Raw genomic sequence first — 18,788 nt, 5'->3', positions numbered from 1 at the left:
GGGGAGGATGACCCCCCTACAGGGGTTTGGTTTACAAACTTTCAGCCCCACCTAAAACAAAATTCACCAGCCGCCACTGATTATGATGCATTCTCATTTTAGGCAAAATATAAGACAATACTTTCTTAACAGTATAATTGTAACCAGGAATAAGTCTTCAAGTAACAATATTCAAATACTAACATTGTTGGGTAAAACAGCATTTGGTTTTATTCTGAATGTAGTGAAACAAATTTGTGGTTTTAGCTGATATAAAGACTTTCAGGTGTTTATATATGTTTAAGTATTTGGCAGACGCTTTTATCCAAAGCGACATACATAAAAAATACATACATAACAATCACTGTAAACATGATCATTTAAGGGAAGAATGTAATACAAAATATCAATACAAAGTGTCAAGACAGAATAAACTCTCTGCTGCTGCAGCAACAGAGGTACAGTCTATAAGATATATAGATATCTAATGTATTCATACATTGTTTATGTAGGATATACGCATGTATATATAACCTAATCATTTAAAAATAGCTTACCGTTTTTTCCCCCTTCTCTGGGATTATATTCCCAGTTTTGATCTCGGACGTCTGTATAAGAATATTATATTACTGTTAAGCAAACTATGAATAATAAAACTTGCCAAAACGTGTCCGTTATCATAGCTACACGTATGACAAAAAACCACGTGAAAATCAGTGGTATTCAGTGAGGTAAAATGAATTAAATGCGTTGACAGTTCATTGCTCCTGACAAATGAATTGCACTGAGTGGAGCGGATCACCACTCCAAGATGGCGGCCCCGCGTCTCGTCTGCGCCAATAGGCAGTAGCGCTCAATGCTGCGTACCCTTAAAACATGTCTATGGTTATAACGTTAGCAGTGAGTTTACAGCCTCAGTGATTTAACTACACAGCAAATAAAAGTCATGTTACTTAGCCAATAAACGTTATCTTACATTCAAAACTGACCCTTCTTTGGGCAACTTCAAATGTCGAACGAAGTTGGAAGTTGTTGCGTCTCCGTCTGTAATATTTGAACTGCGTGATTTGCATACGCAATTCGTTTTTTGTTGACCAAGTCGTAGTTTTTATACCCGAACGAAACCAACTTTGGCATAATTGTTTCTCTCTGCCGCATTGTTTGACAACTCTTGTTCGGTGGTTGTCCTGCAATTTTATTGGATGAATGCTGTGTGATGAATACAACGTATAACTAATTTGATTGGCTGTTGTACTGACAGCACACCAGCTGACAGGCAGCACACACGCTGATAGACAGACACGTACAAAATGAAAGATACGGAGCGCTCCCAAATAACTTTTTAAGCTTTGGGTTTTGGGGAAAGTAGCAAGTCATGTCAAGTCAAAAGGCTCAAGTCCAAGTGAAGTCACAAGTCATTGATGTTAAAGTCTAAGTCGAGTTGCAAGTCTCTTTACATTTTGTCAAGTCGAGTCTAAAGTCATCAAATTCATGACTCGAGTCTGACTCGAGTCCAAGTCATGTGACTCGAGTCCACACCTCTGCCACAGCATAATCTAATTAGCTCTCTGCGATCACCCCGCCACTAAAAACAGTTTGTCTACATTGGCAGATATAATAACAATATCACTAATACTTGGTTAATATTCAGGTCACAAGACGTAAATGGAGTACTGTTGGCGGTTTTTGGATGGTTATTTAGAGGGCTTTATGAGGTGAATAGTATACTCCTATTAACTGCATATTTAGCCACCTTGTACTGGCTGTAATTTATGGTTTTGAATGCATGAAAAAAGGTATTGTCTTACATAGGAATTGTGAATGATGGGCAGAAAGAAATAGAAAGAAAGGTCACTTCTCCTTTAACACAAACTATTAACACTAGCAAGAAAGTGTAAGAGGAATTGTTTGCCTGTGAGGATATACACTGTCTTTTTGATGATAAAGGAACTGCAACTTTATCTAATTAAATCTTTTCATTACGTATTTTGCCAGAAGCAGCTATGTTATCTGGTTGCGTGAAAAGCTGTTAAATCGATATGTGGTGCACATGATGCTGTATGAAGCGCACTTTCTTGTCTCGCTGCTGTCACACAGATGCACACACGCTCTGATTAATAATCAACCCACTTCGCCACTACATTTATATCTAATTAAATCTAGTGTGTTCCGGTTGCAGAATTTACATTAGCTCAGTCTAGTTTAAAGAGCAGCTGTTCAGTCAAGCGCGCACACACTTAAACACGCATACATCCTGTGCACGCACACACGCACACACACGCACAATCCCCATAAGTTTGTAGGTGTTTCTTTCTCACAGCACCTGCCATTAAATATAGCCACAACTCTCGACAAACAGCCCTCGGGAGGTAAATCTTCTTTTTTTTTTTCTAGCATTGCACTGGTGCACGTTCTTCCAATGTATCGTATTAGTCCGTTCCAGTTGTTCATACTTTTTCTGTTTCATCGCATCTTTCTTTTTTTAATATTCAAATATTCGTCATGCTATCCATATTCTCCACGACAAATCACCACTCTTTTTGCAATGATTAATCTTGAAACAGCTCAATTTAAAACAAAACACTCCTAATTTCTGTCAGGTTCAAACACTGAGGACATTTATTAAACAGACAAAAAGCAAGGAATTAAACAGAGACAAGATTCAATTTAGCTCAATGAGGAGAAACGCGTAGACCTGTACCCTTGCACAGTGTCGTCCCACGCTCTGACGAAAGGTTGCATGCCTCCTCTTTTGTTTGGACTTTCCTTGATTACATGGCAACAGCTGTTTCTAAGGGGAGACGGGTCGTAAACAGCCGTTGCCTTTGGTCACAAAACAGTTCAAAGAAAAGATGCCTGGATCTTGCGTCAGGTTCTGTTTCCTCTCCGCTTTGTAGATCTCGGGTCAAGACAAAATCATCCTGTGGATTACAATAGATCAAAGAAACCGACGCCTTCATGTCGCTTCCCATCGTACACAGTAGAGTTTTACAAGCCTTCTGCTTGGTAAGATCAAAGACAGCTTTTGTCTGCTCGCCGGGAACTCATTGAAACACAAAGTTTTGTGATAACTTAGATACAAATATTCGGACAATTTTCTTCCAAACAGATTGTCATAAAGCCTCTTTGATGTTAAAGGTAGCTTGATGAAGAGCGTTCTGTCAGGATTTGATTGTTGAGTTGCAACGAAAACGAGACGTACATGTAGGTGTAACAGAAACACTACCACAACGTTGCAAACGATCGTACGTAAAAAGTAAAATACAAAAGGATCATGACGCCAAGACGATAACAAAAAGTGGTGCGGATAATAACCAGGCAAACAAAAATACGAGATGCCAGACTATTAGAAAGAATCAGGAAGACAGCAAAAGGTAAAACAGAAGCACCAAAAAGAACTAGAGTTGGCAAAAGGCAGAACAAAAAGAGGAGTGGTATAACTGTACAGGAGGTACCACTAATTTTGCTTAACCCTTGACTTTATAAGTGTGTGTGAAGAATGCAGTACCGACCTGATAAAACCTGATAAGTCAGAAAGAGAAAGAGATGATACAGTATCATCTGCTCACAGATGGTACCGGGGGGGGGGGGGGGGGGGGGTTGTTTGAGCACACTGCAACTAGTCCTGGATAGTCCCACTCCTTAATGCTTCAGTCACATGCAAGATTCTCACAAGAACCAGGCAGAAATACAACCTTACCGACTGTACAATGCTGGCAAACATTTCAGGACAAGACAAAAACAAGACCGGACTAAGTGGTGCAATTTGGCATCTTCCAGGTGTGAACGCAGAGCCAACAAAGGAGGCTACTGGGGGATTGTGTTAAACCTTGTTAGAATAATAAATAAAAAAATCTCACTTTTTTTGTCAAATCTATGGCATTTTTTAAGGGAAATAAACAGATGTAGTAATGTGTTCTAACTGGTCACAAGGTGTCAGTAACGTCACATGGATGTACTCTAGTACTTACATACTGTACGTGACTAATGCAGTAGCGCTCCTTCCTGTAGTGTCGATGTTGTTACATGTCCAGGGGAAGAAGATGGCACAGACAGCGGAGACGTCGTAAACTCAATATTTATTTATGTATTAATAAGAAATGGACTGTGTAAACTAATCCAAAATGTGTGTAGAGATTAGCTGCAGTGTGTTACCGGTAGTGTTGAGCGAGGTGCGGAAGTCCAAGAGGGGCAAGGCAGGCTCGGATGTCCGTGAGCAGGCGTGAGATCAAAGGCAGGAGTGAGGCGTCCAAAGTCCGTGTCCAGGCGGGAGGTCGAGATCCAAAAGGTGCAGCCAGGGAACCAGAGGGGATACGGGGAGACGAGACACACAGCTCGTAACGCGGGAACGGAGGAAAGGCTGCTGGAACGACAAGGGACACGAGACAAATGAACATGGAGGGGGAGAAACACAGAGAGAGAGAGATTGCATAGAGCTAGGGGTTGTTGGCTTACTGTACGGGAACAGGTCGCAGGCTTAAGAATCCCAGGAAGCTCATAAGTGACAGGTGTGCTGATTGCAGATGGGGTGCGCCCGGGCCATGACAGATTTAGCGGTCTAATGCTCTTTGTGGTGCACAGTGTTGGTCATCTTACCTTAAAAAAGTTATTAGTTATAGCTACAAATTACAAACAATAATTGAATTAGTAGTTACCTCATTGTAAGCGAAACTAGTTACTCAGCAAAGTAACTGGGATGTTATTTTTCATTTTGTTATTTTATACGCTATTTAGTTCGTACATCTTTAATGTGAAATATAATAATATTAACTGATCGAAGAATAAAACCACTGTATACAGTACTTTAGAGCATTTGGTATTGATCTGTACTCAATAGTTTGCAGCGTGCCATATGATATCCATAGAGATAAAAATTTATTAAAATATAAATATTCCGTAAAGTAACAACATTAAACATTGAAAGTACAAACCCCAATATGGTACCAAAAATGTAAACTTTGGTGATAAGACACAAAAGAGCATTTGGCCTTTAAGTAGTGCAGATCTCTGCACCTTTATTCCAACATACAGTCTGATATAACTTTAGATAAAACTGTAACCAAGTTTTGGGCAAATAAATGACATGCATTCAAGTAAAATCATTTTTTTTTAAATTCCTGAATGACATTCTGACAATAAATTGCATTTGTGTATAAATATTTGGGTCTTTTCTTAAGCTAATTTAATTATGCAACAGGGCCGGTTTAGACAGCCATACTGTAGGAATGGGATTAATTTGACCCCATTTGTCGTGGTTTAGCTAACACATGAATAGTGACAAATTGGGGGGTGCATTATGTTTATTTCAGCCCCACACTGCAAAAAGTCAGTGTTCAAAAACAAGAAAAAATTACACACATCAGGACTGGCGGAAATTGTGATTTAAAAATAAAAAATTAGGATATTTTATTTGAACTAAGCAAAATTATCTGTCAATAAAACAAGAAAATTTGGCTTGTCAAGACTTTCCAAAACAAGTAAAATTAGCTAACCTCAATGAACCCAAAAATACCTTAAAATAAGTATATTCTCACTAATAACAACTGTACTACTATATGAGTACGTATTTTCTATTGTTTCATTGAAAATAAAACAGCAAAGTCCATTTGGCTGTCATCTGTTTTAATATGAGACACAATTGTGTCTAAGTCTTGATTTTTTTTTTTTTACATGCTTGAAATAAGAAATTATTACTTAAAAAATGTGTTTTATACTTGTGAGTGTTGATGACACAGCTTTGCAACAGTTGATATTCTAGTTTCAAGCATGTTTTACTCAATATAGGTCATACAATCTCAGCAACAAGCTGTAATATCTTACTGAGATCATTAAGGACCAAAACCCTTAAAACAAGTAAAACACTAACATAAAATCTGCTTGGTGAGAAGAATGATCTTATCAGACAGAAAATAAGATAATATCACCCTTATTTGAGATATTTAATCTTACTTAGATTTCAGTTTTTGCAGTGCAGATGGTAGTTGAGTTCTGAATATCGTAAAATGTGTTTTGTAGTAATTCCAACTTTGACCACAGCCTCGGTTGCTATGTAGAGTGGCACTTTCCATCATTATTTTTATTTAGGAATAGCCCTCTGCAGTAAAGCTCATTCAAAAAACGAAGTAACCAAACTGAAGTTGAATAAATTCTCGTTACTAATTGGCTTATATGTTGTTCCGTGCCTGCTTTAGAACCCCCACCAGACTCCCCTCCCTAACGAGTGGCAGGACAAGCTTACCCAGTTTCAAAGGATGCTGGTGATCCGATGTCTCCGACCAGACAAGGTCAGCACTTGTCATGTTTTCCATGGATACCACAAAGTCTCCTAATTACACTGTTACCTTCCCCAGATTATTCCCATGGTACAGGAGTTTGTTTCTGCCAGTTTGGGCCGCCCCTTCATTGAAGCCCCGCCCTTCAACCTGAGTAATACCTTCGGTGACAGCCAATGTTGCGCCCCGCTCATTTTCATCCTGTCGCCAGGTTCCGACCCCATGGCGGCTTTGCTCAAGTTTGGACATGAAATGGTACTTACACACGTCACACTCACCATCTATGAAACCTGCTGTTTCCACGAATTGAAGCCAGTACTCATCTCACACACGAGTCCTAAAGACAATGACATTTTTATTATAAATAAAGGAATCATTTCCCTGTCCAAGGTTTCTACATATGCTCATATGCTCTTGTGTTACAGGGCTTCACGGGGGATAAGCTGACGTCGCTTTCTCTGGGCCAAGGCCAGGGTCCCATTGCTATGAAAATGATTGAAGCAGGCATTGCTGACGGCACCTGGGTGGTTCTCCAGAACTGTCATTTAGCCACATCATGGATGTCCACAATGGAGAGAGTCTGTGAGGTTAGAATGCTCAGATTTACACATAGCATAATAATATAACAGCATAATAAACATGCTGACATACAGATACTGTATGAAAAACTGTTACGAAATAGCTTCGAAGGTACAATTTTTCCTTCAGAATATCTACTGAAAATGCTCACTGTAGTAGTCTAAAGCAGTGTTTTTCAACCACTGTGCCGCGGCTCTAATTGGGACTTCGGAATGCAAAAGTGATAGCCATATCCTTGAGAAAAGACTACCTGTCCAGCTCAACGCCAACATTTGAGTTATGACTTAAAGCAGCTGTTTTCCAGACACTTACACACGAACATCGCCTTTTATGGTCAGGATGCGCTCTCCTGACTTAGCACACACACCCAGAACAGAAAGGATGAATATAAAAACGGATGGTTTGGCTTGTCCAGAGAGGAGTCCTTCATTTTTTGACTAGAGTTCCTCCAGGTACTGCAGACCTAAATAACGACGCTCGCTTGTAATAAAGCAACTTTTTGTTCTGCAAAGCGTCTCCGACGTCTCTTTTGATCCAGCCGCACTGCCGTGTTGCCCTCCTGCCCGGGAGTGGGTGACAAGACCAGAATTACACTTCACTACCTTTTTTTTTTAGACTGCAAAACTGCAAGCTTACGCCAAAATGCATGAACCTTATGATTTGATGCTTTGGCATTGTTTAATACGAGTATACAACATTGTAACAACATTTATAAATCAGAAAAGACAAAATATATAAGTATGTAACTGGAGATGTCCGATAATAACGGACTGCCGATATTATCGGCCGATAAATGCTTTAAAATGTGATATCGAAAATCATCGGTATCAGTTTCAAAAAGTAAAATGTATGACTTTTTAAAACGCCGCTGTACGGAGTGGTACACGGACGTAGAGAGAAGTACAGAGCGCCAATAAACCTTAAAGGCACTGCCTTTGCGTGCCGGCCCAATCACATAATATCTACGGCTTTTCACACACACAAGTGAATGCAAGGCATACTTGGTCAACAGCCATACAGGTCACACTGAGGGTGACCATATAAACAACTTTAACACTGTTACAAATATGCGCCACACTGTGAACCCACACCAAACAAGAATGACAAACACATTTCGGGAGAACATCCGCACCGTAACACAACATAAACACAACAGAACAAATACCCAGAATCCCTTGCAGCACTAACTCTTCCGGGATGCTACAATATACACCCACCCCCCGCTATCCCCCCCCAACCCCGCCCACCTCAACCTCCTCATGCTCTCTCAGGGAGAGCATGTCCCAAATTCCAAGCTGCTGTTTTGAGGCATGTTAAAAAAAAATAATGCTCTTTGTGACTTCAATAATAAATATGGCAGTGCCATGTTGGCATTTTTTTCCATAACTTGAGTTGTTTTATTTTGGAAAACCTTGTTACATTGTTTAATTAATTGTTAATTAATTAATGTAAAATTAGGCATACTAATGTGTTAATTCCACAACTATATATATATCGGTATCGGTTGATATCGGTATCGGTAATTAAGAGTTGGACAATATCGGAATATCGGATATCGGCAAAAAAAGCCATTATCGGACATCTCTATATATAACTATTTCAGCTTTGGGGTTCCTCTGTATTTCAGCCATTAATATTATGCAGTTTTGTATGACCATACAATTTAGTCCTCGACCTAACCCTTGGTGTGTTTTTTTTGAGCAGGAACTGAACCCAGAGTCCACCCACCCCGACTTCAGACTGTGGCTCACCAGTTACCCATCGCCCACCTTCCCAGTGGCGGTGCTCCAAAATGGGGTGAAGATGACCAACGAGGCGCCAAAGGGCCTGCGGCCTAACATCGCCCGCTCCTTCCTAATGGACCCCATCTCTGACCCGAATTTTTTTGACAGCTCCAGCAAACCGGTGAGAGTGTGTTTGTGTGTGCAGGTGGCTTGCCCTTCTGCCGCCATTACCGGGCGTTTCATGTTTTGTTATCACCTCGCTGTGTGCTTAATCAGTGTCAGCTGTGGAAGCAGCCTCGACTATTTATCTCCACACCTTCCATCCACACCTTCCAGATACACATTCTTTACATTGTGCCGTACTTTCCCCTCCTTCCAGGTTGTGTTCAGGAAACTCCTGTACGGCCTATGCTTCTTCCATGCTCTGACCCAGGAGAGAAGGAAGTTTGGACCTTTAGGATGGAACATTCCATACGAGTTCAATGAGACTGACCTTCGGATCTCCGTCCAGCAGTTACAGATGTTCCTTGAGCAGCATCAGGTAGACAGGGAGACGATTCATTGCCAACTGCCACCATTTTATGGATATTGTTGCAGTTGTTTTATTCCCAGAGTCCCAGTACAGTATATCATTACATATTAGGACAAATGAATATACAGGATAGTTAGTTATTGTGCTCCTGCAGTGATTTTTTACTTTATTTAAATAAGTAGGCTCCTTCCCATGTGAGCGTACACCAGCTATATTCATAAATACCGTTGACATTTTTACATACTTAACCCGCAAACCCCAGTTGTAGAAATAGTAATATTCTTTATGAGATGACATTTTCATTACATAACCAAAGTGTCACTGAATTATTTTAGATGTAAGCCTCACTCAAGTAAATGCCACACGGGCCACATCCTGCCCCCTCCTTCAAGGGAGTTTCAGCAATTTTCTCAGTTAAAAAAAAAGAACAAGCACTTGGAAATAACAATTTACTCCGTCGTAGGTTTTTTTCAAATTCAAAAAGATCACTTCTGGGCGGCTTTTTAAAACTGTTGCTGACTACAGGAAGTGCCGTTTGATGCCCTGCGCTACATGACCGGTGAGTGTAACTATGGAGGACGTGTGACAGATGACTGGGACCGGCGGACCCTACGCACAATCCTCGCCATTTTCTACGACCAGAGGGTCGTTGACGATCCCAACTATAAGTTTGACCCAAGTGGGATCTACTACGCACCTGAAGGAGATGTAAGTATTGCTGGGAATGACACCAATTTTCCTGAAAATTGGTGTGTGCACCAAATAATTTGCCACTTTCCAGGTTTTAAAATTGTGTTTCTAGAAATGTACCTAGTTTTAAGAGCTATTTCCTTATTTTTAGTCATTGACTAATCTTAATGTTAACATGAATAAAACAATTTTTTTTATTGTAGTTTAAAAAAAAAAAATTGGGAACATACACTACCGTTAAAAAGTTTGGGGTCACCCAAACAACTTTTTCTGGCCATTTTGAGCGTTTAATTGACCCCACAAATGTGATGCTCCAGAAACTCAATCTGCTCAAAGGAAGGTCAGTTTTGTAGCTTCTGTAACGAGCTAAACTGTTTTCAGATGTGTGAACATAATTGCACAAGGGTTTTGTAATCATCAATTAGCCTTCTGAGCCAATGAGCAAACACATTGTACCATTAGAACACTGGAGTGATAGTTGCTGGAAATGGGCCTCTGAACACCTATGTAGATATTGCACCAAAAACCAGACATTTGCAGCTAGAAAAGTCATTTACCACATTAGCAATGTATAGAGTGTATTTCTTTAAAGTTAAGACTAGTTTAAAGTTATCTTCATTGAAAAGTACAGTGCTTTTCCTTCAAAAATAAGGACATTTCAATGTGACCCCAAACTTGTGAACGGTAGTGTAACTATTCAAATACATTTCCACCACAAATAGAAAATCTTGTTTAAAGATTCTGCAACATCTTGAGGATGCTTAAATTAAAGGGAAACTGCACTTTTTTGGGGGAATTTTGTTCACATCGTTCACAATTCTTTTTTTTTTAGTATTCTAGCCGTTGTAGGTGGCTAGAAATGTAGCTAATGTGAGCAATCCATCCTACCTCTTAATCACTTTAAAAATGAATCCAAAAACCGCCAACAATACTTCATTTATGTTCTGTAACCTGTGTAATACCCAAGCTGTGGCGACATTGTTATTGTAAGTGCGAACACTGAGGAACTCTTTCCAGCGTAGTAACATATCGCCTTGCTACGGCATGCTACGGTATTACACTGCAAAAAGTCAGTGTTCAAAAACAAGAAAAAAAAAATACAATAATTACGGGTATTTTATTTGAACTAAGCAAAATTATCTGCCAATAGAACAAGAAAATTCGGCTTGTCAAGACTTTCCAAAACAAGTAAAATTACCTAACTTCAATGAACCTAAAAATACCTTAAAATAAGTATATTCTCCCTAATAACAAGTGCACTTTTCTTGGTAGAAAAAAACAGAGACCTTTTTGCTCAATATTTTGAAAAATATTTTTAAATTAAGTAAATGCTAGTGCCATTATCTTGACATAATGATATGCGCTCGGCATGATTTTTTTTTTCCGTGCTTGAAGTAAGAAATTATTACTTTAAAAAAGTAGTTTTATACTTGTGAGTGTTGATGACACAGCTTTGCAACAGTTGATATTCTAGTTTCAAGCATGTTTTACTCAATATAGGTCATAAAATCTCAGCAACAAGCTGTAATATCTTACTGAGATCATTTAGGACCAAAACCCTTAAAACAAGTAAAACACTTAAACATAAAATCTGCTTAGTGAGAAGAATGATCTTATCAGACAGAAAATAAGCAAATATCACCCTTATTTGAGATATTTAATCTTACTTAGATTTCACTTTTTGCAGTGCAGCCGTAAGCTTGCTTTTGTGTTAGCACCTGAAACACTTTTGAGTTTGTGATGCATAACACAATGCGATACCACACCAATCTTACTAACTGAAAAACATGAGCAATCATATTTCTGTAAAGTAGGGCTGAGCAGTATATCGGGATTATAGTAAATACCGGTATATTTTACAAAGCGGTATATATTTTAGACAATACCGCCATACCGGTACATCTTCAGATGTGTCTTTGTTACGACCGTTTGCTCTTCTCTGTGCCTGGCGGGCGAATCACAGAGCATCCTCTTTGGCTCAACCCTGCCTCTTGCGTGTTTACGGAGGCTTCTCTAACGCACAATGATGCACTGCGCATCAAACTTATTTTTTTAAATATGGTGGCGCGGTGCTGACTTGTCGACTTCCGAGTGATGCGATGCTTTGGTCAGCGACTGCATTTAGGTATTAAAGCTACAGCTTTATTTACACATACACCAATTTGCTTGGAAACCGATACCTCTCTTTGTAGCGACTTTATCAGTCATCTCATCTCTTTTTGTTCCTTACTTCTGTTAGCAACTTAGCACAGAAGCTAACGATAGCTCCTTTATGCTGCTCGCTGTGTCTCAAATGTTTAGCTACAACTCGGTTTCAAAGTGCCTCTTCCCATAGCCCGCGCGGACTAAGCTACTGTAGTAGAGCAGCTGGGTGGCTAAAAAAGTAGTTGTTAACTGAACAGCTAGTGACTTTCACAGCAGTGAGCGAGTAGATGCTCCATCTATCCCCGCGGACAAGCGTGAGGCTATAAACCTAACATTAATGGACAAAATGAACAAAAATGGCTTTGACATAGTAACGACAAACTAATTTCTTTATAAGAATAAACAACACATCACGTTACTATTTACTAGGGCTGCGAATCTTTGGGTGTCCCACGATTCGATTCAATATCGATTCTTGGGTCACGGTTCGATTATAAATCGTTTTTTTTCGATTCAACGCGATTCTCGATTCAAAAATGATATTTTTCCCATTCAAAACAATTCTCTATTCATTCAATACATAGGATTTCAGCAGGATCTACCCCAGTCTGCTGACATGCAAGCAGAGTAGTAGATTTTTGTAAAAAGCTTTTATAACTGTCAAGGACAAGGTTTTATCTACTGATTGCAATAATGTAAATTTGTTTTAACTATTAAATGAACCAAAAATATGACTTATTTTATCTTTGTGAAAATATTGGACACAGTGTGTTGTCAAGCTTATGAGATGCGATGCAAGTGTAAGCTACTGTGACACTATTCATTTATTTTTATTTTTATAAATGTCTAATGATAATGTCAATGAGGGATTTTTAATCACTGCTATGTTGAAATTGTAACTAATATTGATACTGTTGTTGATAATATTCATTTTTGTTTCACTACTTTTGGTTTGTTCTGTGTCGTGTTTGTGTCTCCTCTCAATTGCTCTGTTTATTGCAGTTCTGAGTGTTGCTGGGTCGGGTTTGGTTTTGGAATTGGATTGCATTGTTATGGTATTGCTGTGTATTGTTTTGTTGGATTGATTAATAAAAAATAAAAAAATAAAACATTTAAAAAAATTAAAAAAATAAAATAAAATAAAAAATCGATTTTTGAAAACTGAGAATCGATACTGAATCGTACAACGTGAGAATGGCGATTTGAATTTGAATCAATTTTTTCCCACACCCCTACTATTTACAGCCCAAATAATATGAGTACCGTCCCCGATGAGCAGGTCTATTTTTATACCAAAGGCGCACCGGATTGTAGGGCGCCTTAAAGGAGTCTTTTTTTTTTTTCTAAATTGAAAACCCTTCCTTGTGGTCTACATAACATGTAATGGTGGTTCTTTGGTCAAAATGTTGCATAGATTATGTTTTACAGATCATCTTCAAGCCCCTTTCTGACAGTCGCTTCAGGATGCGCCGTTTTGTGGGCGCTCTTATTTACGTGGCTCACCTTCGGCAGCGTCTTCTCCCCATCTTTGTTGTAGCGATGTAACGTGCAAGGACGGGAGTGGAAAAAGTGTCAATAGATGGAGCTAACTGTTTTAATGACATTCAGACTTTACTCAAATCAATAACAGAGCAGCAGCTCCTCATCCGTGGCTCACTAGTGCAATAACAACGCCGGGTGAATAATGTAAACTCACTACACCGGTATGTTTTAGCACTTTCATGGCGAGTTTACTGAAAGATATAAGTAAGAACTTTACACTACTTTATATTAGAAATGGCAACAGCGGACGATAAATGTTCCATAACAAGAAGATAGGGAAAAAGAAGAAGCTTATGGACTACGGCGTTGGCAAAGGCGGACGCGCCCACATTTTCAGGACTTATGCAGATCCTAAATACAGATCAGCAGGTACCAGAAGGTAAGAAAAGTTGCTTTTGCATAACATTGCGAAAAAAACCTGCCAGATAATATGTCTTACCTTATACACACACCATAATAATACTTGTATGTTGAAGCACAGTACAATCCATAAAGCGGTGCGGCTTCATAGCTTACCAAAGTCGTACTAAAACATTTTGATAGATTTTTCAGCGCCGTTTGTAATGTTCTATATTTTTAATGGAACATATAAAATGTTGGTGTTTACTTGAGACATATTGCAGTCTACACGTAACTCTTATGTGTGACTGCCATCATATTGCAGTCTACACGGATCTCTTATGTGTGACTGCCATCTACTGGTCCCACTTATCATTTCACCATGTACCAAATAAAATAGCTTTGAGGTCGGTAAGCACAACCAAAATGATTCCGTACATTAGGTCGCACTGTCGAGTTTTGAGAAAATGAAAGGATTTGAAGTGCCCCTTATAGTCCGAAAAATACCGTACTCTCAATGCTGGTTATCTAGCCGTAAAAAGACTTAGGCAACCTTAAGCACTGGTACAAACCATATACCGCCATTCGGACTACAAATAAGAGTATCAGTTTTGGTCCATATCGCCCAGCCTTACTGTAAAGCAACAATTAATACACTAGATCAGTGGTTCTTAACCTGGGTTCGATCAAACCCTAGGGGTTCGGTGAGTCGGCCTCAGGGGTTCGGCGGAGGTCAAAACACACCCGACTCCTTGTGTAAATACAAACTTCTCCCTATCGGCGTATTACGGATACGGCAACAGCAGAAGTCACACTGATTTGCAGGTGTGTAATTTGTTGTGAGTTCATGCACTGTGTTGGTTTTGTTGTTTGAACAAGGTGATGTTCATGCACGGTTCATTTTATGCACCAGTAAAAAAACATGGTAACACTTTAGTATGGGGAACATATTCACCATTAATTAGTTGCTTATTAACATGCAAATTAGTAACATATTGGCTCTTAACTAGTCATTATTAAGTACTTATTAATGCCTTATTCAGCATGGCCTTATTATAACCCTAACCCTCTAACCCTGACCCTAACCCTAACCAAATAACTCTAAATTAAGTCTTTGTTACTTAGAATATGTTCCCCATGCTAAAGTGTTACCAAAAACATATAACTTTGTCTTGAATTTGAAAAAAAAAAACATTTTATTTTTCACTAAAGTAGGGTTCGGTGAATGCGCATATAAAACTGGTGGGGTTCGGTACCTCCAGCAAGGTTAAGAACCACTGCACTAGATTAATAAATCACTCGTAGGCTGAACAGCATTCTGAATCTTGGTATCACTAAATATTGTTGGACAAATTTGAAAAAAAAAAACATTTTATTTTTCACTAAAGAAGGGTTCGGTGAATGCGCATATAAAACTGGTGAGGTTCGGTACCTCCAGCAAGGTTAAGAACCACTGCACTAGATTAATAAATCACTCCTAGGCTGAACAGCATTCTGAATCTTGGTATCACTAAATATTGTTGGACAAATTTGAAAAAAAAAACCATTTTATTTTTCACTAAAGTAGGGTTCGGTGAATGCGCATATAAAACTGGTGGGGTTCGGTACCTCCAGCAAGGTTAAGAACCACTGCACTAGATTAATAAATCACTCCTAGGCTGAACAGCATTCTGAATCATGGTATCACTAAATATTGTTGGACACCAAACATTGCTGAAGAACAGGTAAATATAGCTGAACAATGAGACACAATATGGGTATTGTGGAACAACTGCCAGTGTATGGAACACCTGTAAAATAATTGGACTTTATAACCCCTCTTAGGAAAATACTGTAGAATGGAGTAACACTGCCAACAAGCAGTTGCCAACCTTAGTTGTTCCTTTCTCCTCTTTTTTTGTGTTTGGTAGACTGGGAGTGGTTAGAATATGGACAATCCTCCATATTATAGGGTTAATTAATTAGATGTTCTCAAGACCATAATGTGAATGTGACTATACATGTAAATAGTATTATGTGTGAAGTATTCTGTGAGTAACTCATGCAAACTATCAAACTACTGCAGCATACGACCACTAATAAGTGTTGATATACAGTATTTGGTAACACAGGTGCCACTTATGGTATTCTATTTCACTTGGAGCTTGGTTATCAAGTGTCACTTATTCAACCACATCTTTTATTCATGGAGTCACATCTCCATAGTCATTATAACAAATGTCAACTGTCTGAGTCCCACTTGTAAGTGTTTCTCTCGATGGTCCCTGGATTGCTCTTTTGCATTTCTTTTGCAGTATGACAGCTACATAGAGTACACCAAGGCGCTGCCTCTCAACCCCTCACCAGAGATTTTTGGTATGAATGCCAACGCGGACATCACCAAGGACCAGGCTGAGACACAGTTACTGTTTGATAGCATCTTGCTAACGCAGGTAAATCCTTTTAGACGGTAAAAGTACTGTGATTAATGTAACATATTTCAGTGTTTCACCATAGTGTCTGAAAAAAGGAGTTGTCCTGCCACAACTCTCGCCTCTTCTCGCGCATTCAGTGAAGTATTTTTGTAGACTTGCATTTTGGTCAAGTGGATGATGTCGCTCACATCGAGGAATGCGATCAATATTAACTGTCCTGCAAATTAAAACAATAAATGAACCCTTTCTAGAGCACTTATTGAAATATGTGGACGTAACATATAGCAAGTAGGGATGTTAGTTATGTATTAACTGTACATTTTGATCACAATTATAATCAGGAAAACACAGGACAGGAGTGTAACAATATCAACACAATATTTAAAATAGTCCCTTATTCTCTTTTATGACTTGGACTTTTCAATTAAAATCAATAATAGTACACAATAAAAAACTAAAACCTACTACTTACTTAAATCCTTTGGTTTTTCATCCTCTCCTGTGTCCAGTACTTATTTCCTGAATTTGTACAATTGAACATAGACGACAAAAAAATTATTTTGTAAAAATAAAAATATCAATGTAGTCACTCTAGTATCTATCATTCAGTGATAGTACCCTTGGTATCAACACTACCGATGCATGGAGTATCACACCAACAGTTATTGTAATATTATTCCCTATCTAGACTTACAATGTATTAATCTACTATTAATTCATATTTAATAGCTGCTTACTTTCTGCGGGAACGCGGTTTCGCAACAGGTTAAGACCATTTTGCATTTAATAAAAAACATTTTTACAAACGGACGAGCAAGGATGTGTGTATTTATAACAAAGTTGTTGTCACAGACAGGGAGATAAAAAAAAAAAAAAGGTTTTCAGATCTTATGACTTCTTAAACTTGACTAAGCACTTATTTCTTGTGTTGTTTCTAGCTAGCTTAGCAATTCAGTTGTAATACACCGTCCCACCACTTATGACAGTAATGATAAAATCAAACAAACAAAAGAAGTCTGGAGCTTAAGTCATAGAGAAGTTTCTTAAGCGCAAAAATTATGACTAAAGTGTTGGAACTGTGTTTTCATTCGCATTTCAATTTTATTGACAGTTTATTTAAGAAACCTTAAATCATTTATCATTAATTTTGTTAGAATTTAATGTTTTTAGCACTGCATGATTGTGTGTAAATGTATTATTTATCAGTTTATATGAGCCCTTTTTTTGCAATATATATGATTGTATTTATTTTTGTAATCAGCCTGACTTAAGCCCTTGAGAGTAATCTTTGTGATTAACATATGTAGGGCTGCAACAACTAATCGATTAAAATCGATTATAAAAATAGTTGGCGATTGATTTAGTCATCGATTCGTTGGATCTATGCTATGCGCATGCGCAGAGGCATTTTTTAATTTTTTTTTTTTAATTTTTTTATAAACCTTTATTTATAAACTGCAACATGTACAAAAAGCTGCGAAACAATAATCAAGTATGGTGCCAGTATGCTGTGTTTTTTTTCCAATAAAATACTGGAAAGGATAGAAATGTAGTTCGTCTCTTTTATCCGATTATTAATCGATTAATCAAAGTAATAATCAACAGATTAATCGATTATCAAATTAATAGTATATGCAGCCCTAAACATATGCTTTCATATCACTTCACAAGGTTTATCCTGTTAAACTCTAAATATATATTTATTGAATACAATTAAAATCAAGAGTAAAATGACTAATTCAGTGTTAATATTTGATTGGGAAAAGTTGGGCCCCAAGGTCAACAAAATTAAGAAACAATGCCTTTTAGCAACATAATTACATATTATTTACCAAAAATATACCTTACTACAAATACAATAAAACAACAAAATACATTTGGTTTAAAAATTAACACATACTGTAACCCAGTGTTTTTCAACCACTGTGCCGTGAGATACAGTCTGGTGTGCCATAGGAGATTATCTAATTTCACCTATTTGGGTTAAAAATATTTTTTGCAAACTAGTTATTATTATTATTATAGAGGTTTATTTGAAATAGGGACAGATACAAAAACATAGACATCTGAAACAGTTATTCGATGTATGCATCATAGTGTTTAATTATAGTCTGCAAATGATGTGTTGTTGTTGAGTGTCGGTGCTGTCTAGAGCGCGGCAGAGTAACCATGTAATACTCTTCCATATCAGTAGGTGGCAGCAGGTAATTGCTTTGTAGATGTCGGAAACAGCGGGAGGCAGTGTGCAGGTAAAATGGTATCTAATGCTTAAACCAAAAATAAACAAAAGGTGAGTGCCCCTAAGAAAAGGCATTGGAACTTAGAGATGGCTATGCAGAACGAAACTAAAACTGAACTGGCTACAAAGTAAACAAAAACAGAATGCTGGACGACAGCAAAGACTTACTGTGGAGCAAAGACGGCGTCCACAATGTACAGCCGAACATGACATGACAATCAAAAATGTCCTCACAAAGAAGGATAAAAACAACTGAAATATTCTTGATTGCTAAAACAAAGTAGATGCGGGAAATATCGCTCAAAGGAAGACATGAAACTGCTACAGGAAAAT

The 18,788-nt window shown here is 38.2% G+C and overlaps 1 protein-coding gene across 2 annotated transcripts in view; it reads left to right on the top strand.

The window, feature by feature from the left end:
- The window catches only part of dnah7 (dynein, axonemal, heavy chain 7), a 213,917-nt gene that overhangs the window by 143,672 nt on the left and 51,457 nt on the right, over positions 1-18,788 (top strand). For both annotated transcript variants that reach the window (XM_062067607.1, XM_062067606.1), the window contains exons 55-61: positions 6,171-6,263; positions 6,330-6,506; positions 6,677-6,838; positions 8,535-8,735; positions 8,934-9,095; positions 9,612-9,794; positions 16,097-16,234. In XM_062067607.1, coding sequence (XP_061923591.1) covers positions 6,171-6,263; positions 6,330-6,506; positions 6,677-6,838; positions 8,535-8,735; positions 8,934-9,095; positions 9,612-9,794; positions 16,097-16,234 — 1,116 coding nt within the window. The remainder of the gene's footprint in view (positions 1-6,170; positions 6,264-6,329; positions 6,507-6,676; positions 6,839-8,534; positions 8,736-8,933; positions 9,096-9,611; positions 9,795-16,096; positions 16,235-18,788) is intronic.

This window comes from Entelurus aequoreus, linkage group LG13, assembly GCF_033978785.1.
Source record: "Entelurus aequoreus isolate RoL-2023_Sb linkage group LG13, RoL_Eaeq_v1.1, whole genome shotgun sequence".
NCBI classification, from domain to species: Eukaryota; Metazoa; Chordata; class Actinopteri; order Syngnathiformes; family Syngnathidae; genus Entelurus; species Entelurus aequoreus.
This window is presented reverse-complemented; position numbering and strand designations above follow the sequence as displayed.